Source organism: Heterocephalus glaber, unplaced genomic scaffold, assembly GCF_053883595.1.
Source record: "Heterocephalus glaber isolate CG9 unplaced genomic scaffold, H.glaber_assembly_v1.0 deba00000122, whole genome shotgun sequence".
In the NCBI taxonomy this organism is placed as follows: Eukaryota; Metazoa; Chordata; class Mammalia; order Rodentia; family Bathyergidae; genus Heterocephalus; species Heterocephalus glaber.
In genome coordinates this window covers 63,158,246-63,183,148 of record NW_028258138.1, presented here as the reverse complement: position 1 = coordinate 63,183,148, position 24,903 = coordinate 63,158,246, and the positions used below count along the sequence as shown (strand labels likewise).

General features: G+C 47.2%; 1 protein-coding gene across 8 annotated transcripts in view; it reads right to left on the bottom strand.

Annotated features, from left to right (window-relative positions):
- Boc (BOC cell adhesion associated, oncogene regulated) overlaps positions 1-24,903 on the bottom strand; it is a 73,316-nt gene that overhangs the window by 3,996 nt on the left and 44,417 nt on the right. For 7 of the 8 annotated variants that reach the window (XM_021263666.2, XM_004835709.3, XM_087215570.1 and 4 more), the window contains 11 exons: positions 12,828-12,974; positions 11,372-11,515; positions 9,536-9,829; positions 8,925-9,197; positions 7,564-7,871; positions 4,032-4,194; positions 3,518-3,628; positions 2,880-3,086; positions 2,348-2,529; positions 1,727-1,832; positions 1,243-1,365 (listed from right to left, as the gene is read on the bottom strand). In XM_021263666.2, the coding sequence (XP_021119325.1) occupies positions 1,243-1,365; positions 1,727-1,832; positions 2,348-2,529; positions 2,880-3,086; positions 3,518-3,628; positions 4,032-4,194; positions 7,564-7,871; positions 8,925-9,197; positions 9,536-9,829; positions 11,372-11,515; positions 12,828-12,974 (2,058 nt within the window). The remainder of the gene's footprint in view (positions 1-1,242; positions 1,366-1,726; positions 1,833-2,347; positions 2,530-2,879; positions 3,087-3,517; positions 3,629-4,031; positions 4,195-7,563; positions 7,872-8,924; positions 9,198-9,535; positions 9,830-11,371; positions 11,516-12,827; positions 12,975-24,903) is intronic. The other variant, XM_021263676.2, reaches the window with a different exon arrangement.

Here is a 24,903-nt window from a genome sequence, read left to right as displayed (position 1 = left end):
TCTATATTCAGCATAAAATTGGCATCTAATGTGAAATCTGGTGTTGCTGAGATCTGAACTTTATATTGCAAAATACAACATTTTTGTGAGCCAAGCACTGAGGCGCACTGGTACAGTGTTTTCTGAAAGAATAACTGGTGAACTTTGGGAGGAAAATATTTAAAATGTGTAAAACCAGCACATGAATTGTGAATGGAAGAATTTACCTATAAATTTGCTATTCCTGGTTTAAGGGACATGAAGTACTAGGTATTAGTTTGGGTTGCAGAGCAGTGAGGTATATGTTTTGGGACTCAGTGAGACAAACAGTAATTGGGAAATGCCAGTTCAAAGGTGGAAAGTGATGCACACAAACTTCTCACCTTGGTTTTCTATTACAGGTGGATCTGGCACTGTGAACTCTTTCACACCTGTCTTCTCCCTCAACTTCCTGATACCAGTCTTCTGATCTTCCACTGCCACCCTGACTGCTGTTTTACACTTCTCTTTTCTTTCTGCTTCCTTCCCTCACATCTGCCCCTCACTCCCCTGTACCTGGAGGAACAGTGCAGGAAGTGCACACAGCAGGCACTCAGTATCCTGAGAAATGACTGAGAGCAATGCCAAGAAGGGGGCAGAATGGTGTCATCTCAATGACAGAAAAACACACTGATTTACCTCCATTCCAATTCTTTTGTGATCTCCTGATTATGTCCTTTGCAGTATCTTTATCTCACTTGCAGAATTTACAGAATGGAGATAATGATATCTCCCCACCTGACTAATGGGCAAATATCCATTACCAAGTTATTATGTGAACACATTTAACATGTGTTAGTGCAGAGCAAGAACCTGGGCTTGTAGTTAGATGAACCTGGTCCAGAGTGTTCTCCCACTAACTGGATGCACAACTTTGGCTGAGGTGTAGTGTTTTCTGAGGCTCAGTTCTTCCCCCATTTCATGAGGTTGTAGTTAAGTAAACCAACCAATGTCATAAGCAATCAAATGTCATTGCAAGAATAAAATATTTATAGGAAGTTCCCAGCTTAAGAATGGGTGCTGTTCCTAATGAGTTCATGGATAAGCTCCTTGAAGCCATCATGATGGTGACCTACTCATACTTACATGAGCAACAGGCTCGGAGGAAAGGTGAAGATGTCTGAGGACACTTGGAAAATAGTCTTCTTGGGAAAGAGATGCCGAGAATGACGTGACTTTGCCCTACTTTGCTGAAAGTAGCAAGAAAAGAAAGGAGAAAATCACCTTTGGTCTCGCAGATCATCACGTTGCTGAACTCGCTCTCCCCTCCTTCATTGAAGCACTGCATCTTGATGTCGTAGGAGGTCTCTGGCTGCAGGTGGCTGATAGAGTGCCAGTACCTATCCCCTGGGAAAGACAGCAAGAACCATGCATGGTGAAGTGGGTGCTGACCAGGTTTCCTTGGTCCTGATCACACATCCAGACTCAAGCAGGGCCATGTGTCTTGGCTGGTGTCACTGACTGGCATGGTGGGGACACACTGGAGAAAATATTCTAGGCACCCACCCACATTCCTGTTGTCCCACCTTCGTGGGAAAGGAGTATGTGGGCTTAACTGGGTGGCCCAAGTACGTTACAATTGAGTCCATGACACAGAACACAGATGCTTTAACACACCAGACCCAGGTTTTCTGCTTCTCCAGATTTCACCGACACCCAGCACTCCTTGCCAGCAGAGAAAGCTATATCACACCCAAGTGCCTCTCACCTTCCACCATATCCTTCTTGTAGTCGCTGTCATTGTCACTGTCTGTGGGTCGGTAGTAGATATAAAAGCCATGGATTGGGGTGTTGTTGTTACTTGCTGGGATATACTATAGGGAATGGAGAAGAGATGTTGGTAGCAGAGCAGAGAAATCATCATGAAAGCATAATCGCTGGGGTGTGGAAATACTGCCCCAGTCTAGAGTTTGAATTTCACTGGGGGCCCTGGCAAACATTCCTGATGATGTCTCTGACATTCTTTCAAGAAGGCTGTGGAGATCATCACTTATTTTATTTAATCTAGAGGTCCTCAAGTTTTTGGAGACAAGAAAAAACTGCATTTTTTCAAAGACTTCAGTTCCCTCTGGTCCTCCCTGTGCACATGAAGGTGAGTATCTCTGGCTAAAAGGCCAAGAAGGAGTGTGGAACATAACCGGAACATGAAAACCAGCTTGGTCTACTAGTCAAGGCATCAAAATGAACAGGCCCCTAACAGCAGCTCCAGCTCCTATAACTTCCTTAAACCCCACTTACAGGCGCCTGTGTGGGGGAGTCCAGTTGTCAGGAACACAGAGAGGAACACACAGAAAGGAAAAGGCCCGGCCATCACAGTGAGGTCACTTACCATCCACTTGAGCATGATGGTGGTCTCGTTGACTGCGTCTGTGAAGGTGATGTAAGGGCCCGCCACTGGCCTCTCATACACTCGGCCACTGTATCCTGACACCATGTAGGGCCGGGAGGGGGCACTGGGCTCACTCTCCCCCAGCATGTTCACAGCTCGGACTCGGAACTTATAGGAAGTGCCTGGTGAGAGAGACCCTCACTGAACTCAGGAAATGCCTTTTGATTCCCTAATAGCTTATCACCCAGGCTGGAGGGATCTTCTGTGCAGCCCTTCCCCAAAGCAAGTTCCCAAAGGACTCCCAAGAACTCTTGTCATCATCAGAGAGGAAGAGCACGCAAAATGGCTCTGGCTTGTCTTAGGGAATGAGAGCGAGGAAGGGCCTGTGGGATCAAGGCAGGGTACATTGCATCAGTGTGAGCATGCTGGCTGGTGGAGGACCGAGTGGCAGGAAGAGCCTCCATCTCCTCTTCTTCCTCCAGATGGCCCAGGGGCAGCCCAGGGATCAGGCAGGAGCGTGGCCAGCCCCTACCTTTCTCTAGGCCTGTGATCTCCACGGAGAGCCGAGATGGAGGGATGGCGCTGGTGGCCAGAATCCAGTCGCCCACTTTCTTTAGTTTCTTGTACTCTACACGGAAGGACTGGATTGGGAAGCCACCATTCCCACGGGGAATCCAGGTCACATACACTGAGGTCTCAGTGGCCATGGAAATAGTGGGCCTGTCTGGAGCTTCCGGGGCTGGGTGGGCCACACATGGTGAGGAAGGAAACAGGAGGAGACATCATGAGAAGATGCAGTATTCCACGTGGACCTAGCCTTCCCTCTGCAGAACCTGCTCCTCCCCGCAAACTGGTGCTTGCGTCAGATCCTCCTACCTGGAGCTAAGACACCTTCAGTTACACTTCTGCAAAGCCAGAGTATGGGGGCCAAGACAGCTGCTCTATGTGCCACTATTCTCTAGACTGACAGGGTTAGTAATTCCAGAAAGTTTTATTTGAGAAACTCTATATTTTCTCATTAACTGGGCAATGCCAAGAAAATGTCACAAGGACTCCTGGGTGAACAGAACCCAAATCTCATTCCATCTGTAGGAATAGGCCTGCAGAGGTGGGTGTAGTCCAGTCCTGACTGCCCACGGCCCCTGCCCTGCATGGTGGTTTGGGGCTTACGAGAGAGGCGGCCATGGTCTGGCTGGCTGCTGCTTTGGGGGCTGGCGCCAGGGTCATCTCTCTGGATCTGCTGCTCTTTGCTGGCCATGATCTCGGGCTTGGGCCGTCGTCCTGGGTGAAAATGGGTTGAGATCAGCAAGGAAGGCCGTATGTATTATAGCCTTTTTGTATTAGTGACCTTTTTGCCTGAGAATCTGCCAAGTGCTACAACAAGGTGATGCAAATAAGAACAGAGAGCCCTGAGTGTGGTCTGATTCCCAGCTCTGTCCATTCTGTTGTTGGGTTGCTGCTACTCCACAAGAAAGGGGCAAAAGGATGCTACAGAGGCTGACTGGTGACTCTCCTGAAGGGAAGTAAGACCTTAGCTTGGGCACACAAACCACAGGGAGGCAGCAGCGGGAAGGAGGAATGGGTGCCAGGTGAATGGGACGAGGTAAAGGATTTCCTTCCTGAACCAGGTATACCTTGCTTGGACCCATAGAAACCACAAGCTAGGTGCAGTGCTTGACTTTACCAGTTCGGAAGGTAACCATTGCAGTCTGGCCCTCGCCAGCGCAGTTGTACGCTGCCATCTCCACTTCATACAGGCTCCCAGGGTCCAGTCTGGTGAGGGTTAGGTGGTGCTGACCGGCTGGAATGCCAGAGACAGTCCAATCATCAGAGGAGTTTGAGACCTGCTGGAGAAGGCAGCTGGTGTAAGGAATAGCATCTCCAGCTATCTAGTGCACTGTATCTAATGCGGTAGGTGGGCTGTGCTTGGCAGCCAAGAGGAGCTGAGCCTGGGGAGCAGGAGGGGAAGGAAAATGGGCCAGGCTGGGGGCCGAGGGTACTCCAGAGCTCATAATGGCCCTCTCAATGGTGGGACACCAAACTCACCAGGATGCTCAGATCAGACTTCCTGGGCCTTCATCTAATGATCTCATCAAGGAAAGCTCTTCAGAAGGCCTGACTGATATTGCTGAGAACTCCACAAAGACTTCCTCCCTGAATACTTTCCCAAACCTGTATGTCTAATTTTCTTCCTCTTTGCTGTACCTGAGCTAAACAGTTCCTTCAGTCTAGATGCTAACAAGAGATCATGTTGAGAATGTTGACAAAAGCAGAATCACTACAAACAGCAATATTTTCTGAGTGTCAAAATGATTGAGGCACGAACGCCATATCTGTACTACCTCATTTGTCTTCACAACAGCCCCAGTGATTGGAGTCAACAGTGTTCCCACGTCACAAATGTGCAGACTCAGCTTGGAGGGATGAGTGATTTGCTCAAGGAAACAAGGTGAGGGAGCACAGAAACTCCGACAGTGCAACCTGTCCTGGAAAGTCTGGGAGCAGGAAGTCCTCAACTGGGTAAATCTGAGCGAGCTCCCCATTTCAGTTCTAAAATGAGGTAAATAAAATCTCTGAGGTGATTCTGAAGTTAAACTGCACAATTTATATGAAGTTCTTAGCATTTAGCTTGGCACAAGGAAGCTCCCAACACATACCCAGTCCCTCTGCTGACCTGTCCTACACCCTTCACCCAGGGAGGCTCCTGCCATTTCCATCTTCTCAGTCCTTGCTTAGAACATAAAACTGCTGCTGAACTATAACTATTAAAATGAACTTTTAATAGGGAAGGGTGGAGGGGGTGAAGGGAGGGCAAGGGAAGGGGAAAAAAATAAGAGCCAAGAGACTCATGTAATGGTACAAGATCCCAATGATGAATGTAACTGTATTTTATACCTAAAATGTACCAATAAACTTAATGGGGGAAAAAAATGTATAAAAAAAATATGAACTTTTAATGGCAGGCTCTCTAAATCTAAAGGAAAAACCAAGCATGCTACAGGCACCCAACAGTGATAGTGAAATGACTTCCTCTCACCTACCACCTTCCAGGACAGGGGCCAGCTCTGTGCCTCTTACAGCCTGCGAACTGAAGCTGGGGTTTGCTGAAGGAAGAGAACAGCTAGTAGAGAAAGCTCTTATCCCTAAGCAGAATATTCCAAAGCAGAACAAAACCTACCATTGAAGGGACAGGGATGGTCTGGACTCATTAATGTCAGGCTTCCAAGATTTGTTCCAAGGAGAGACGTTTTTACAAACTGAGAATCCCCAGCGGTGCTGGAAACCCAAACACAGTAGCCCAGAGTCTACAGATGCAACAGGAATTGAAACTTGCTTTGTGCATGTGAAAAAGTGAATGATTCCTAATCCCCCAAAAGACGAGGGATTGAAAGAAACATAACTCAAATGCTGTCCTTTGATTCAAAATTCTTGGGTGATGATATGTTAGTTTCACAAGTGAGAACGGCTTTTGCCTTGGCAATGTCTCCCTAACAACGCCAAGTGTCTCCAGGCTGGAGGCTAATAGAAGCCAAGCCCAGCAGGGGCCCTGTCCAGACCCTCACTTCCCTCCCTCCCCTTCTTCCCCCTGGCCTCCCAGTGCTGGTCCCACACTTCCACTGGACCCAAAATGAAAATAAGAAATGCACGGGTAATTAGTCACTGTCACACAGGCTGAGAGGTTGAATGTGGCCTCAGCCGGGCATTTCCGGATCACCACGGCATGGCCTTTGCCAGCCTGCTTCTTGTGTGAGGCAGTTCATGGCCACCTATTGGCCTGAAAAATATTATTCTTGCTCTCATGCTGGCTTTTGTCCCTCTGGGACCATGGGTGCTTGGCCTTCCCTGATCTTTGTCTACAACTTAGATAGAGGTGTCCAGTTACACAGGGAAATAGGGATGGGGACTAGCCCTGCCCTGGAGTACATGCTGAACAAGGCTGCTTCTTGTTACAAACGCCTTCACCCCCTTTGCTAATTGCCTGTGAGGAGGCTGGCAGGCTGAGGGTTAATGCAAGTCACCCTGCCCAGCCCCGAGGTAGGGGCAGCACAGGGCAGCAGGGGCTGCTCTGCCGTAGAGGGTTTTCTGACCCTGGGTGAACTTGTCCTGTCCCCAAGTCCTCTTATGGGTGCATGAGAAGGAAAAGAAAAGGACAGAATTCAAGAGGCCTATGGAGTCCATGGCAGGGAGGCCGCTTCTAAACCACCAATGCCTACCACAGGAAGGGGCTCATTTTGTTTGTTTTTGAAAAAAGAAAAAGTAGATGAATACTTTTAGTTCCACATACATATATTTTCTACCAGGTGCACACTGCACTTTTGTAAGCAAAATAATGTAAATGCTTACTAAAAACAGCATTTATGACATACTACTAGCCATTAAGTTTTTAAAATCCACTTGAGAGCAATAATTTTCTACTATCCAATGGCCTTGAAAAGAAAATAGCACTACTCAGAGTGAACAGACATGTTTTCAAGTTGTTTTCTTACAGGGAGTTTCTTCTTCCAGAACAGCCTAGACAAGAGGGTGGCAGCCTAGAGGCCCTGACACACAGGACATGGTGTCCAGAAGGTTGGGGCTGGCTCTTCTCTATCCCTTCATTCTGTCGCACCTGAGATTCCCTCCCTGACAGCTCCCAAGACCTCCCCTGGACAGACTCCCTTCTGTCAGGGAGAAATAGCTGAGGTCTGAACAACACTATGGGCTTGGAGTTCAAATGCCTGCTTGTCAAGACCCAGCCAGGACGGATTCCGAGAACTGAGGGGCATTTTTCAGCCCTCAGAGAAAACACTTGTTCACAAATATTTGTTTTCCTGGCGTTAGAGCTAGCTCACCATGCCAGAGTTCCTGCAGATATGTACCCAGCAGAGATAACTTTGGTTAAAAAACAAAATAAAACAAAACAAAATCAACAAAAAATGACAGAGGAAGAAGGAGGAGGGTTCTGTAGGAGAAGCCTGTTAACTCTGCTCCAGGACTAGATGCTGATAGTATTTTCTGGGGATTTTCTTAGACCTGAGGGCCTTTGCCTGGACCTCTCTGGGCCTCACCTGCCCATACTGCAGCCAGGTAGTAGGGACAGGTGTCAGAGGAGACAGAAGGTATGGCCCGCAGTAGGGAGTAGTGGGGGGCAGCTTCTGGAACTCCAGGGGGACAGCAGGAGGTGCAGTGACAACACTCGGCCTCGAGGAGAGGCAGCTGCACAATGCCAGCCATACCTTGCGGTGCTTCACCAAATAGTAGAGGATGGGTGCCCAGTTGCCACCCTCATGTCGAGGCCGCCACAGCAGCTCATAGGAGTCAGTCTTGGAGGTCCGGGGCGAGCTGAGGATGATGGGGGCCTCGGCAGGGGCCACCTGCCCCTTCCCTCCTGGGCACTGTGAGGAAACAGGCTGTATGGACGCTGGGGCCCTGGTGAGCCCTGGTGGTTCCCTCAGCTTCTGGTCAGGGCTGCTAGGTCTGGAGGGTGGCACAGGAGGTATGGCAGTGGCCACCTCAGCATCCTGCCAGGGTTTCAGGGTTGAGCCTGGGGACCAAGCAGGAAAGAAAGGGGAAGAACAGTGTTTAATGCCCCCTGGATTACCTGCCAGGGAGAAAACTCCGAACAAGCCAGAGAAGACCTGAGGCTGCCATCAGCCCACTCTATGACACACAGTCAGCTCTGAAAGAGAGGAGCAGTGTCTCTGTCCTGCCAGAAGGGAAAGGCAACCTGGCCACTTGGCCCAGGCCTCTTGTGCCACTCTGGGTGGCAGACAGGCATCTCCAGAGTTCCTGAATCTTCAGGGGGGCAGTGTGCAGGAACCATTCGATTTGCTCCTGAGGCACGGGGACCCTACACCTTCTTCTCATATCTACACTGGGAACTGAGAATGGGGACATGTCCCTTCACTGTGGAATTTTTTTTCTTCAGTACTGGGCCTCCAACCCAGGGCCTCACAAATGCTAGGCAAGTGCTCTTCCACTGGGCCACACCACAGCCTCTCACTGTGGAATCTTGCCACCAGGGGCCTTTTCTTTCTCCAAGGGTGACCTACACTTTACATGTGAAGCCACCTGTGAATATTTTCTGGGAACCAAGAGGGGCAACAGGTCCTTCCGGAAGCTTCCACAGGCTGCCAGCACTAGTTTCTGCTCCACTTCACCTCTCCAACACAAGACCCTGACACAGTATTGTAGTATGCATTTTTTTTTTTCAAATCCTGTCCTTGGAAACTTTTATTTCCTCCACAGGAGAGTTTTTGTAGGCAGGGTCTTCATCATGTTGCTCTACATCCCCTCCATTACTCCGCCCAGTGCTGAGCATACAGTAACTGCTCAGTTGCTATAGATGACAACTGCATTGAATCAAGCTGAGGAGAGACCTGCTTCTCTTACCTGTAAAGCAGTGGTGGTCAAATTCATTTCCATGGAACACTACAAGCCCACAAACTTGTATACCTGACTTATTAAGCTAATGTACCTTTCAATTTACAACTAAGAGTTGCTTTTATCTTCTTTTGATACTGGGTTTCTAGGCTAGATTTCATTTGAGGAAAGGGTTATCCACATGTCGGCTACAACTGGCCCAGGGGCAGCTTACCTGGTCTGGAGGTCCTGAGATGGACCACCGCGTGGGCACTCCCGACCTCATTCTCAGCCATGCACTGGTAGACACCTTCATCCTCGGGCCCCACGCTGACCACACGCAGGGCCCGGCGGGACAGCCGCAGGCGTTGGGTGGAGGTGAGGGGCACAGCGTTCCTCAGCCACAGCACTGAGGGCGGGGGCTTCCCACGCACCTCACAGGTGAGCTTGGCACTCTGACCCCACGGGATGACCAACTGGGGCAGCTCCACAGTGACCTCGGGGGGTTCTGTGGGAAATAAGAGCAGGCGTGAGTTTGGCCAGTCTTCCCTTACCAGGATGGGGAAGATAAGCTGGGAAGGGACATGGCTGGGAGTGGCTCCCTCCTCCATCCGGCTGCTGGCTTTTCCTAAGCGTCCCCTGCCTCCTCCATCAGTCATGACAAAAAGGAACTAAAGAGGGCCCAGGACCTCAGGCCCTTGCCCTGGCATCCAATGATCTCTGATTCTCCGGTGAACCACTGTCACTTTTTGGCTTTCACCTTTAACAAGATGAGTCCTCTCTGAGACTGGGTATGTGCTGCTGAAAGGCCACGGAGACCAGGGAGAAGGCCAGGGAGATACTCACCAAACACCTGCACATTGTAGAGGATGACCGCTGCTCCAGGCTCCCCCACTCCATTGTTGGCCATGCAGCGGTAGGTACCCGAGTCTTCCTCACTGGTGCTGTCAATGAGCAGGTTGCTCAGCAAGAAGCGTGTCTTGTTGTAGCCGGTGACACTGGACCCATCCTTGGCCCAGGTGACTCGAGGGGGTGGTATCCCACTGGCCACACACTCCAGGATAAGACTCTGGCCTTTGGTGACAATGACGGTCTGGGCCTCCAGGGGATAAATGATGCGGGCTGCCTCGGCTGTGGAGCCTGGAGAAGGGAGAAGAGGAAAAACAGTGTGTAGGACCTGGACTTCCTGCAGGAAGTCCCCTCCAGCCTGCCTTGGGTGGCCCAGCCCCAGGAAGATCCCAGAGTGCAGGAATTTGGGATCAAACAGCCTGTCAGAGGCTTGCAATCTATGTAAAGGTGGTTAAGTTATTTGATTCCTTATTAGAAACAAGAGCTTCCTTTTACACAGAACATAACATTGGTACAATGAACTCTAAGTGTTGTCAGAGAGATGAGGGAGTGAAATGATTTAAATGGTGCAGGTAATTTTTCTTCGACCTTAGTCAGTGTCCCTGAGGCTGAAGAAGAGATGAGAGACAAGAATCTCCTAGGCCCCCAACTCCACCACATAGGTGTCAGCTCCAAGTATCCTCCACACTGTGAACATCCCACTGAGCTGAACAAGGCCCATTATTTAAAGATAACAAGTTTTTCATATTGCAAAGTCCCCAAATGCAAATCAGTGACTTCGGCAGGTGCTCAGCTAGGGTAAAAATGCATAGAAGACATTGAAAGTAATGTTGCCCCCCAATATGTTGCCTTTCTGGGGGACCTTCAAGGAGCTTGTGGATTGTGTGATTTTGCTTTATCTGCCAACCAGGATAATACCAGGTTTTATTTTTTATTTTTATGTTTTTGGTTTTTTGAGACAGGGTCTCGCTATGTAGTTCAGGCTGGCCTAGAACTCACGATGTAGCCCAGATTGGCCCAGAACTCATGGCAATCCATCTGTTTGTCTCCAGAGTGCTGGGATTACAGGCATGTGCCACCATGCCAGGCAAGTACCAGGTTTTATAAACTCTGAAACTTATGAAGTTTGGGGAACTCCCTTTAAGGAAACGAATACAGTACTACAGATAGAAATTAGGTTGGAGAGGGACCACTGAAGTTTAGTTTCATTAGCTTCAGGGAAAATCCATCTCTGGTACTGACTCTAAGACTAATTCCACGTCCAGTGTCATTCCATGGAGAACGTGGGGACCTAAGGGAAGTGCTCAGAAAAGGTGGCTATGGTTTTCACACTAACAGGGGAGGCTGTGGGCCTCTGTGAACTTTCAGCAGATGGAGGTATTGGGCATAACCCAGGGAGCAGGGCAGAGGGGCAGGCATGGGGCCACCCACAGGGTTATCACTTGTGTACAAGTACTGTGTCTGGGCTGAGCTCCACCATCCTGACCAGCACACACATCCCAACCCATTCTGCTCACAAACTGTGAAGGAAACTCCTCAACAGATAGGAGGAAGGGATGCCCCCCACAATGCTGATGTGTCCAGCAAGCCTCTCATGCCCCTGAGCCAGCCCAAGGGGCCTGTGCTGTAAGAGGCTGGCACTGCTGGTCAGCAGAGAGATATCCCTACTGAGTGCTAGATGTCTGCTGGCATGAGCCTCACTGCCTCCCTGTGACCCCCAAGCACAAAGGACTGGAGCTGGGACTGAGGTGCCACAGGTCCCACATCCCTGCCCAGCTTTGCTGCCCTCTCCATGAGCAACGCCCCACCCCAGCAGGTGAGTCTGGCCCTTACGGCGCACACGCAGCCTATCACTGGAGCCAGAGGTTTTCACTTCCTGGGTCACTGGGTTGTAGGCAGCACACTTGTACATGCCCTCGTCCTCCTGGCTGGCATTGACAATCTGGAGATTCCCCGATGGCATGATCAGGTAGTTGTCTGTGGAAAGGGCAGAGAAAGGGGGAGATGGAATTGAGCCCAGAATACTGTACTCTGCAGCTCCCCACAGAGCAAGGGGAAGGAAGGGAGTGTGACCAGCCCAAGTCTAAAATGAATTCTCATAAAACCTTGCACCAAGTGGGACAGAAATGTCAGGGTGAGAGACTTACTAACATATCACCTCATGAACTGGCTAACTGCCCCTGGGTCAGTATGTTATCCTGGAAGAGCATTTTATGCTTTCAAGGGAGCTAAGGAAGGGTAGAAAGGACACAGGAGTTAGGGTCAGCCAGACCTGGGCTCAAGCTTTGGGTGTGCTGGATACTAACTGTGTGATTTCGATCAAGTTAATTAACCTTTTGGCTCCTGTCTGCTCGGTTCTGGTTTTTTTTGGTACCGGGGGTCAAGCTCTGGACCTTGGGCTTGTGAGGCAGGCGCCGGAACCACTGTGCTAAATCCCCGGCCCTCTGCTCATTTTTAAAAAGGCACAATGTGTGCTGCCACTGTAAGAATTGAGGAGCCCATGCTGTACATATGGAAGACAGAGGATCACTCCTGAAAATCACCAGATGGGAGGGAACTGACTTTGGAACTGTCGATTGGTCTTCATCATAGTCACTGCTCTGAGCCACCTCACTGTTGAATTTCTGCCACTGAAGAGGAGGGGAATAGTCTATCCTCTAACCACTGCCCTGTTCATGAAGGCCACTGGAAACCCTTCCCAGCACATTGCTTTGCGTGCTCCTGTGCCAGGGGTGTGAGGGGTGGGGCCCAGAGCACGTGTTCAGATCTTCTAAGCAGGGAGCAGGTTCACAGCTTATGGACAGCCCAGAGACTTGGGTGGCCTTCAGCTTCCTGGCAGGCAAAGCCCTGGCCATCACTTCTGAGCTCTGTCTGGAGGCCCCTCCTGGGAGTCGTGCTGTCACCAAGCCTGGTGCCTGCCTGCTGCTGGGCCACCCAGGTGTGAGCTGCTTGGGCAGATGGAGTGGAGCCTCCCCAGGGGATGCTGCTAAACCTCTGCTGGGGACACAGGGATTAATGTTCTTCTCTCCCTCTCTAGTTCTCTCTGAGTGGTAGAATCAGAGTTTTTACCCTTTCAAAGATAGCTGTCTGTATTTTCTATATTCCTTTCCTAACTGGAAAATCTACAGAATATTTAAAAAGATATGCATTTTGAGCTGTGGGGTCAGGTCAAGTTTGGTTAAGGTCTGGTCGTCTTGGCCTGGAGAGCAGGGTCAGTTGTGGAAGGAAGCTGTCTTCATCTGGAGGGATGCCCCTGACTGCACCGGCTCTCTATGGACCACTCACTCACCTCTGGAGGACTCCAGCCACTCTTGTTTGACGCTGTACCGGACCTGGGCTTTGGGGTGGCTCTCGGGCAGGTGACAGGCAATGACTGCTGTGTTCCCCTCGTCCACTTCAATAACATGCTGCACATCTAACTTGAAGTCCTGAAGATCTGTGGAGAGGAGGGGCGATGCTGACTGGGCTCTGATGGGGAACAAGAGCGCTACCTCTCCAGGCAGACTGCTATCATCAGTCACAAGAAACAGCCGTGGAACCTCACATGAGGCTGTCAGAGACGTTGCGTACATTCTGTGTCCTGCTTGCAAGCATGGAATGTGTGGCCTGCACTGCATGAGGGTCCAGCTTGCTGTATGTATAAGATCTGAACAGGGAAAAGTGCCGAGAATTCCTCCAACAGACTGGCCTCTTCTCTGACACTGAGACCTGGGGGAGAGCTGGCCCTGCCTTCTGCCCTGGACATGGGTATGGTCACAGCACAAATGTGTGAGCATGGCTGTCAGGAGGCTCAGCTAACAGAGACAGAAGAGGACAATGAAAGAAAAGGCTAATGTCTTTTCTCCAGTTCAATCAGAACCGCCTCCCAGGTTCTTCTTTTCAGACATCCACAGTGAAGAGTGACAGGTCTGAGATTCTACCCAATCACCAACCATGGTTATATCCAGAGGGCCGATTCCTGCTACCCAGGAGCTGCCCTCTGCATCACGGCTAATCCTCCCTAGGGTGGGATGGGAATTCCGTGGATGCCCTGAGGGTTCTCCCAGGCAGAGAGGAATCTCCCAGGACTGCCCAGCACCCCAGTGTGGCTTCATTGGCAGTAGAATGTGGGGTGGGGCAAGGGTCCTGACAGAAGCCTGTGGTGTCTGGCAGTCTCAGGGCCACCTCTTCTGCCTTGACTCTGTGGGAAGACTGGACCACAACTTGGAGAGGACAGCAACCCATCTGCAACCAGAGCAGGACGTTTCCCACACAGCCCAAGAGTACAAAACACAAATCCCTCTTTGTATGAGCCAAATCACTCATGTTGCTGAATAAAACAGGAGCTATGTGTACAGAAAAACCAAGCTCCAAATTGGAAATTGGGTTTTTAAGACTGCAACTGAATTTATATCGAGAGAAGTAAAACTAATGGAATATAAAGTAAGAGGCATGAAAATATTTTACCCAGACACTGTCTTCATTAAGGCACTTAGAAAGTCCTGGGGAATCTGACCACACCAAATTTTGCTCAGGCCCCAGACTGATAGCATTTGTTGGGGCTTATTGCAACTTCACTTTGAGGCTCCACCTGCCTGTGTTGTTTCTGCTGAAGACTAGAACAGGGAAACATAAGCAGGTAGGAATCAAGTTTCTCACAGAAGATAATTACCAAAAACAAACTACTGTCACCACAGGACAGCCTGGTGATCAAGGTACTCAGCAAGGTCAGGAGATTTCCTACTTGATGGAACCTTCCAGAAACCCTCAGTCAGGCCAAGCCAGAGCAAGAAAGGGATCATTGTCCCTTTGATGACAATGTTAGACTGTAAACTCTCTAGGGGTAGGAACTGAGCCTTGTTAATGTGTGTGTCCTTTGAGGCCAACTCAGGTCCTAGTCGACACTCAGTAATGGTTGAAGCTCAGCCCCACAAGTTATGATATGTCCATTTATGTACCCCATGAACCCACACTCCCTAGTTGAATTTGGTCTATACTGTGAGCTCAAGGGCCTAGCAAAACTAATGTTCTAGGAACCTTTTACTGAAGTATGGTCAGCAGAACCTATTTTGAAAGTAGAATATATCTTGAGAGGTTACACCTGGGGTCATGGGAAAGAGGTGAAATAGGTCTAGTAAATGTGAAGTAAGATGTACATCCTAGTTGCTGATCAGTGTAGCAAAAACAATGATAGACTGCTTGAATCACTCTTATGGCCCTGTTTCACTTTCCAGGCTCAACAAGTGCTCCCTGTTGGTTAAGGTGAGCGCACTCACGGACTCCTTTTCAGGGATGGGCACAGGACTTTGGCTTTTAAAAAATTAGTTCTCTATTATTTAAGTGTGTGCATGTGTGTGAGTGAGAGAGAGAGAGAGAGACAGACAGACAGACAGACAGACAGACAGACACAGACACAGACACAGAGATACAGAGAGAGATCTGACCTGAAGTTATAAATTCTTAGTGGGAAGCCTACTAATTTTGCACTCCCTACCCCAACCCCACTACATAATATTCAGGATATACCAAATGCTCTTAGAGTGAAGGCACAGTTTGAAAGCCTGAGTTCAAGTCTGAGTTCATGGGTGTGCAACGTATCTCTGCCCCTGGAAGGGGCCAATGCTTGGTTTAATGCTCTGCGGTCAACATCTTAACCTTCCTTCCTTTTCTTCCCTCCCCTTACCGTTCCTTCTCTTTCCTTTTCTCTCTCTCTCCTCCCCCACCTTCCTTCTTTTCTTGGCAGAAGTGAGGATTGAACCCAAGGCTTTTCCACTGAGCTACATTCCCAACTTCTTTTTATTTATATGCATATTTTTATTTTGAAACAAACAACAACAACAAAAAACCAAATTACCCAGACTGAAGTTGAACTGACAATCCTGCCTCAGCCTCTCAGAGCTGGGATTACAGGCACATGCCACTATACCTGGCTCATATTAACATTTCTTAACCATGTTTGAACAAGGGACCCTACATTTTCATTCTACACGGACTTTGAAAATTATACAGCCCAGTCCTGGCTGAGCCTCTCAGACAAAATAGCTAATAAACTTTCTCTCTGAGGAGAGGAAGATTTGAACTATGGGAAGGGGATTGCTTGAGATCAGTGTATTCTAGCTAAGTATTGGTAACTTTGCTTTTTGAAAGCAATTCACTTAAATGCAAAGGCCTTACCCCTCCTTCAGGCCAGTGTGTCTGTACCTGCCAAGTCAGGAGGCACCTCACAAAGCGAGTCTGAGTGACTGTGGGCTGGGGCATCTGGAAAATTCCTCAACCACTGAGAAGTGCTCTCTTCCACGGTCTGATAAATCCAAAGCTACTCCACCAAGAGGCCCCCCTTTTCTTTACCTCATTCCAGGGAAATTTGCCTCAAGCAAAAATATACCTAAACCTAGCAGATCATTTTGGAAGAAAGATGTGAGCAACCGAAAGGAGTTTGGCACCAGAATGTCGTCTCTATCTGCATGGCCCCGGGCTCCAGCTCACCGTAATTGAAGGCTTATCCAGGTACGGAGCTTGTACTCGTCCAGGCACCCACCTCACTGTGCTAGAAAACACTGGGCCTCCTTAAGCCCCTCTTGGCTCCTGCTGCACCTTCTGACAACTGCTGGGGTGATGACAGAAGGCCATGTAGTGGAGGAGGCACGAAGCTGAGCACGGGTCAGCCATGCAGCCCAACAGCTCCTCTGTTCTGATGCCAACATGTGCACAACAGCCTGTGCCAGCCGGACCCAGGACACCCCAGCTGGGCATCCAGCTCCCCACAAGGGCTGACTGGCAGGCAAGGCTTCCTGGCTTCAAAACAAATAAGCAGGATTTTAGTCCTTGGCTGTGTCCCCTCCCCCGATGCCTCCTAAGCTTAAGCCTTAGCTGTTGCTTTACTAGGCAAACACTCCCAATTTGGCTGTTGGAGTAAAACTCAAGCTTCAGGAAAGGATCAAAGGCAGAGTAATGAAGTGATGAATGTTCTAAAAATCAGAGAGCCCCCCTCCACCTTGCCTAGTGTTTTCTTGTCAGGAAGGAGGCCAGAGGGGTGGAGACTTGTTGATCAATAACAGCCTAATCAGCCATCAGAGGGGCAGATGCAAAGAGGAGATCCAGTTGGCTGCAAATGAAGGAAAGCAGCCTGTTCCCAGGCCCTGGCTCTGCAAAGGCGGTTTCCTGGCTGAGTCCCTGGGCTGCTCACAGTGCCTCACTGGGAATAAGGAGCAGGCCCTTCGATTACAAATGGGGTCAGCAGGCTCTGCCCCAGAAGACTGGATCGGGTTTCAGGGGAAACGGCTTGACAGGACACCTGTCCCTGCCTGTTGGCTGCTGTGTTTGAGAAATCCATTAGAGGAATGTTTTTGCAGCTTTAATCTTCTTACTTCCCTCACACTCCTCTTTTGCATCCTCTCTCTGTGCATTCTTCCAGCTACTTCATAAACGTGTCCACTTTAGTCAGATGCCAGTAGGCTGACTCTTGTTGCTTCACAGCTCCCCCCACATCAGAAGCCCTGGTCGTTGGGACCATCTCTGAGTTTCTGACTTCACTTCTCATTCAACTTTGTGCTTTTTGAGAAAATACCATGGCATTTTAGTCTCCATACAGAGTCCTTCCTGGTTCCTTCTAAGGGCTCAAATTCCAAAGTGAAGATGTATATCCCGACATACCACTTCTGTAGTACTCCTAGATGTGCTGGTTACAGGGGTTTGTTTAAAGACTAGCACTATGTGCATTGTGCTTCCTGTCACATTTAAAGGGTACATCAGACACATATTTTCTTCTTGGGGAAAAAGAAAGCCAAAGACTTTTAGAGGCACATGGGGTGGCTGTCCTCACCAGGATTCTATATGAAGCCACATATGGACAAATTTTATCTTGAATACCCTTGAACTTCTTTCTTACCACTTACTAGTTTTCATTTTTCCTTTATTAAGAGCTATGAATTAAATTGCAATATTTGGTGTGTATTCACACATTCTCAAAATGAACTGCTAAATCTTAACTGTAAGCTTATTTCCCAATTTTCAGGGACCTTACACATCCAAGGTGTGTTGGGTCTCTGCTCAATGTCCCTGGTATGATCTATACATCTAACAATCACTTTCAAGGGGTTTTCTCATTCAATCTTTTCCCCCAGTCCACCTATCAGCTGCAAATCAAAGCTGTTGCAATATGAGGTCAAGTAAGATGGCACTTTTGGCTGCATGCTGTGGGAGGCATCAACGTCCCATCTCCATGAGCTGGGCTGAATGTTTAAGAGAATGTTAGTGAATGCCACGAAGGCATTTCTCACATATAGTCTTGCCTGGCTCTCCTTCCATGTTCTCAGGGATCACAGGACAAGCCTGCACTCATCTGCTGAGGTTTGGATGGGATCCACCAGATTGTGAGCACCACATGGGGCTCACTTGGCATAGCTGCCTGGATGGCTCAGCAGCCTCGGGGCCATCAGCAAGTTTCTGGCCTGAATGATAATTCTGTTCCCTGACTCCCATGGCCTCCAAGCCTCAACTTGTCCCTATGGCAGATTGCATGTATGGCTGATATTATAAAGCTCAGAAAGATTCTGCCTAATGAAGCACTACTCAGGGACATGCTCCCTGTGGTCCTTCCCTGTCTCTCAGTCTCTTTTGGAGAGATGGCCCTTGTGTAGAGGAGATAAAACTGAGAGCTTTTTCTGGCTGAGTTCTCAGCTCATGGCTCTGCAGATGGATTTGAGTGTGGAACATGAAAAGTTGGAGGTTCCTTGGCACTGCCACACTGAATGGCTTCTAGCAATGTGGCAGCTCTCCTAAGCTCTGCACTGTTTCATTGCTGGGCAAAGATTCACACACTGCTCTCAACCTCAAGTCATCTGAAGATGACCCCACAGCTAGTACTCACAATAAAGTGTTCAACAAGCGGAACCCACAAAAGTCATCTGCTGAGGATGGGAGGCAAGAGTGGAGAAGCAGTGTGGAGATGGAGCTGATGGAGCTTGGGAGGTAAGAAGGCCTGGGGTGACCATGGCCTGAGGATACTTCTTGGAAGCCATGCATTTGGATACATGACTAAACCTTTCTATCTGTGGGTAAAAAGGTACTCAGGCCACTAAAGGCAAACCCAACTGTAGCTCACAAAGCTGAGCCAAACAGTGTATTTTGGAGTTGGCTTTTGGTGCAGTACTATCCCTTCAGGCATCATGGATGCCTTCCTTCAGCCAGCTGGGCAGAACTGTCTATTGTAACATGCACTGCAGAAAATAGAAAGGGAAAAAAGCTCCCAACTACAGGGAGCTCTTTGTCTAATTGACAAGGCAGGTAAGGACAACACATGGTAGGCTACAATCATTCACAAGAGCAGTGTCTTCCAACACAGTCCTCACCTCCTCTGCCAGCATTCCAACCTACACCAGGCCACTGGGATCTGCAAGGAATTTAGGGAGGAAGCTGGCAGAATGAGTACTGCTCCTTACTTTGCAGCCCAGTACAGTGGATGTTTGCTCTTTTGGGGATTCTTTTTTTTTTTTTAACAGTCCAACTGCACAAATAATTTTGGCTCCAAACAAAGCCCTTTTCTGACAGCCATGGAAATATGACATGAAATTCCTCAAGCACAGTTTCTGATGAAAGTGAGGAATGCTTTCTTTTATTTAAATAAAAACAGTTCCCATGGGGAGGAAAATAAAAATCTATACAGATGCCAAATTAGTCGTCAAATCTTGTCTTTTTATTTTAGTTGAGGTGGTGCATGCACCAAGATTTGAATGGTAGTAGAAAGCTGAGGATGGAGAAGAGATAAAAGAGACTGGCAGGAAGAGGTGCTGAAGGCAGAAAGTCAAAGTAAAGATAGGAGGCAGAAAACTTGGGGTGAGCAGGAAAGGAGAGAGGGCATAAAGGGAGGAGGGTGGGAGGAAGGAGAGAATTTTTAAAACCTATTTTGCAATGTCATTAAATGATTTGCAATAAATTGGCCTAAGGCTTCAGGAATTTCTTGGCTTGAACCAATTAAAAATATTTTTAAAAAGACACAGAGAATGAGAAATGTGATTAATCCTCAAAGACAAGTCAAAGATGGGAGCCATGTCTCCACTGAGTCTGGCAACCAGATGAGCAGAGAAGATGTCTGGGAGACCATCTCATTTATTTGACTTCAATGCTGCTAGGAGGCAGGCTGGTTTGGAGAGTTGAGGAGTTTCTTTTGGACAAGATGAAGGAATAAATGGTTTGAAAAAAATACACTGAAGAAAAAGAGAAGGAAAAAAAAAAGATTTGCTTGCCAGCAGCCCACATCACACATATTTCTTTGATCATCTAAATATAAACTATAAACTTAGCAATGGGAAAATTAATGTGAATCATGGTGGTCCAGACTTATCAGAGCCAAAGCTGGATCTAGCACGGTCTTTAGCAGGCCTGCATAGGAAGGGAGAAAGGAGAAAATGGAGGCCAAGAAGCCAGAGGGGGATTGGAAACTTGCAACGTGACTCTTATAAACAGATTCCACGGGGAGAGGCCTCTATAGGCCTCCATGGTTTCCACTTTTTTCCCCACACATCTGGGAACTGTGTATTTCATCAGCAGCAATGACTGCTGATCCTATCCCACCATGATCTCCGACACTGTCCTGTGAGATGCCTGGTGGGACATGGAGCCATAGTTACAGACATCTCCCTGCAAGGTTTCCAAAGTTTCTCTGAATATGTCAGTTTATTTTAAATATTGTTTACGTTTCTGATACCCATCAATTTTTCTAAACGCTTCTTGAGTTTATTTTTATTTTCAACTTGTTTATATCCTGAGTTCCCACTACCTTTTCTTATTTACCTCCTGAAGATTTTAAAATAGATTAGAATTTGGTGAAGAAATCTTGGAATCTTTGTTCGGTGTCTCATGCCTTTTTGATCATCTAGATTTCAAGCATATTTTATCTGAAAGCCTTCCTCTTTCTAGACAGTTGTTCCAGGGCCTATGTGAAGCCCTATAAACACAAAGATAAATAATAACAGTTCCATTAATTTAGATACAGACTTTGTCAATTTGCAAAACAGGCTTGCTGTTGTATAAATCTCAGGAATATTACCAAGTACCAAAAATATCTGAAAGTCTAAAAACAAGATCAAAGTAGAAATTGCTAAATACATCCATACACACAAAAAAGGGGGAGCCAAGAGACTCATCTACTCTCTTAGGCTTCTCTTTTCCTTTTAAAGGAACCACACTGCAGTATGTTCCATCAATGGGTTCAGTAATTTCAAACCTTATTCTCTCAGCTTAGGAAACAGACCTAGGATTTTATTTAAGCACATGGCTATGATGCACAAAATGGACAGGGGGTGGGGGTGGTTGTGAATTAAGAGTCCTTAAGGTTGTCCTCAGTAGAGGATGCATTACAGACTTCAGGTCAGTTTGGCAAGCAGTGACCACAGCTAAATATAGAATTAGACCTCTGGCTGTTTGGAGCTGACATTTGCTGCTAAGATGCCCCAAGCAAAGCATATACCATGGGTCTGTCTGGCCTGACAGAATTAGTGTTGCTGGTATCATTTGAAGATTTCACCAGAGTATCAGGAGAATTCTTGTGAGGTATGAATTTATCCAGGAGAAAGCAGAAAAGGGTTATATGACTTTGACCTCAATCTATAAGGTATTCCTTATTTGTTTCCTATTAAAATATTCAAGTTGCTTAGCAACTTTAGGTTGTGGGTTGTCTTTCAATAATTTTCTTACCCAATTGGCCAAGTAAATGCATATAACTTAAAAACAGCTAAATTTCAAGCCAAGCAAGTTCTCCTTTCCCAGCTCTCCATCTTCTCATAGAGCTGTCTCTGTCCCTCCCAGCAAAGGCAAACTCACAATTGTCCCAGCTTTCAGCCGCAGACTCTTTTGTCCTCCTGGGGCAACTTAGGAAGCCACCTGCATTTTCTTTCTTCCCCTAACCCTTCTTCCCACTCTCATCCTTGATCCCAAAGCAAAGGGGTTGCATGGGATTCCCTGGGATACCCAGGCCAACACATGAATGTTTTTCCAATTCGGAGCAAGTGGCTCATTGTTTTGTTCAGAAGTAACTGGCACACAGAGTCAGACTAGGAGGAAGACAAGGGTGCTGGAGAAAATGTTCTTCAGTTTCCTTGCTTAATTAGAACATATCCATTCCCCAAGGGAAAATAGATGAGAAACAGCAAGCAAAAAAGAGGGAAAGTGGAGAATGAGATGGACAGTACCTGGTAGCAAGATTAAGAATTTTGGAGCCCACCACAGAAATATCTCACTATGGAAATGAAACTCACTATGCAATATCTGTGCCATCTCAGAAACTCTCCTGGGTCTGATCTGCATATACAATACTACAGAAAGCTGACTTTAGTTGCTAGAGGTCTGAGAAAGGATTGTGAGGACTCAAGGAATTAAAGATAAAGGGAGCAGACATATTCTTCAAGATTCAAATCCTGAGGCTTCCTCAGTCCCTCCAAACTGAGATGAGTCATTGCCAGCCTTTTAGCTCCCCTTAAAATCTGGTCACACATACAAAAAAATCTGGTCACATCACTGTCAGGCGACTCATGGGACTGACTTGCTGAAGTCCACCTTCTCCATTAGCCTGAGAGGTCTCCAGTGGCCAGGATCAAGTCTTACTGTGCTCTACTGGAAACTCAAAATACTTCCCAATTCTTAGGACATTAACTTCCAAAATATCCATATGGAAACATCAGCACTGGGGGATGGATAGTTTGTAATTTTTTAAGTGGGACTCAATGAACTTTGGTTTTATCTTATTTAATAGACATCTTTAAGGACAGAATACATTGTGAAGTGGTGAGTTACTGAAAAAGAAACTAAAGAGGCTGAATTATGAATAGTGGTAAGAAAATACATTCTGGGAAAAAACACTATAGTGGTTGCTGGAAACGAAAGACAAACTTTTGGATTGATTGATTTTCTTTGGGCTTTTTATTTCTTCTCTCATCCTTTTCACCTCTATTCACAAAGGATTTGAAGTTGGCTAATAGAATATATACTATCATAAGCTAAAATTTAAAGTCAAAATCAAAACACACACACACAAATTATAATATTATTATGCCAGAAAAATGACAGAATTGCCTGAGATGACTGTGTCCAAAGCAATTCCTAGCAATATACATGTGCCAAAAGGGTTTTATGCAGTTGTTCCTGCAACCTCTGGGAAGGGCCAGAGCAACAGGGTGTCATGAGCCTGTATCTCCCAATGGTGCAGCTCCACCCAAGGCTGAAATCTAAAACATTCAGGGGGCTGAGTGGAGTTCATGGCTCCATAAAGATCATCATACTCCAGAGTTACCACACTGGCAGTGCAGAAACATCTTGGTCTAATGGGATGATTTATGATTCTGGGAGCTGGACTGAAGAGGAATCTAATTTCTTCACATTACTTCCAAAAAAACATGTTCCTGCACTCTCACAGGTAGATGATGTATTTGAGGTGGATAGGGGGGAATTATGATGGTTAACGTTAAGTGTCAACTTTGCTAACAATGGCGAACAGTTGTTTGGTCAGAAACAAAGTGTAGGGCTGGGGATTTGGCTCAGTGGTTCCACCACCTGCCTCACAAGCGCAAGCTCCCGAGTTGGATCCCCAGTACCAACAAAACACAAAGTGTAGATGTTGTTGTCAGATGAAGGGAGCTGAGGAAGAGAGGACATGGCTTGACTGTAGAATTGTCCATGCTGAGAGTAGGTCCCCCCGGTCTGTCAGTGGAAAACACAAAAGCATAAATGAGCAGCTCTCAGGCTACCCCAAAATGTACAGCGACACTATGGCTGCTCTTTGGACAGCTGGAAGTGGAAATCTCGGTTGGAGAAGTCATGTATACAAGGAACCAGAAGGTTCACAGGAAGTGGGTTAGTTGTCTCTCTCTATCAGGCCAGTCCTCTCTCAGCTCTGGCTATGACCAGAAACTCTACAACACTCTGGATTCATGGCTTCCTAGAAACTGGTCGCAGAATGGAGATAGCAGCACAGGGCTAGACACAGGCCCCAGGGCCTTCTGCAAGGAGGTACTACTCAAACACTTGCTGACCAAATGAGCCAACAAATAAATTCTGGAATTTCTAACATGCTTCAGAACACTGCTATCATATATTCTTTCAGTTGATCCTCATGAGCCTTGTGGTGTAAATTATTGTACTCATTTCACAGTTATGGTAATCTGAGAGATTAAGTGACTTACCCAGAATCATGCAACGCATAAATGATAGAGCAAGGACTTGAACCCAGGATATGAAATTTCAGTTTCTTGTTTTTTACATTATATCCACTTGGCTCTTCATTTTATTGATGGGTTAAATTAAGTTACGGTAACAAAGGGTTCCTTGTCCCCTTCTGACCTTTTCTCAAGGTCACAGAGTCAAGGAAATGTCTCCCTAAGAGGAACCCTTTCTTTTAGGTCAGCCTCTACCTGATGATCTCTGAAGCCAAACAAAGGGTGAGTCAGGTGGTACATGCTCCAAGGCCTGATGGAGGGCTACAGATCTCATCACAGTTATTTCAGCATGGACTTAAGACTTCACATAAACTTGAAGACTAAAATTCTCAGATTTAGAATTATGGGTAGGTAACTACTCAGCACTTATTTTATTTCCAAGTAAAACTGGGCCTAGGGATGATGGAAGAACTGAGAGAACTAATAAAAAACTAGAAAAAGGTAAAAGTAAAGGATTACGATGGAGTTTATTTGAATGGTAGGTATTAGAAGTAGGGATAGAGAACAGCCTTCACATTATATGCCAGTTCTGATGAACCCTGGTGAGGACTTGTTATGCTGTGCTAAGAATCTCAATGGCAGAATTGGGGTCCCCCTGGTAGTGTCTGCTGTTGATTCAGGAGCACAGTGGAAGTATCTAAGACACATAGAGTGGCTGGCTGGCTGGTGTAAAGCTTGTGAAAAGATAATAAAGTGAAAGGAAAGAGATCAAAGTCATAAGTATTTCAAAAAGCAAGAATTAGACAAGGTGATCTGAAATGAGGCCTTAGGAGCAAGAAAAACTTACCAAAAATAAAGTTTGTGTTGATAGGAAAGAAAACATTATCCATGGGAGAGTGAAATGGAGACATCTACAAAGAATAAAGGTGCTGCTATGTACCCAGCCATACTAGAAGTGGGGAGGATGCATAGGTGAGATTCAAGCAGCTCTCGATTTCTGGCTCCATTTTCTCAAAAAACAGAAATTGTTATCACCAGGAGAGGGTGACATCTAAGTGGACTTTCAGCCCCCAACATTAGAGTAACACAGGTTTGGGCCAGGAAGGTTCTCTAGAACCCCACCCCCTCAACCCCTGAATCCAAGCCAGGTCCTTAGCCCCACTGTCTAAAATTCAGAGTGGTCTCCAGGAGGTAGGTCAGGAAGCAGCACATTGCCAAATAGGCTAAAGAGTGATTACT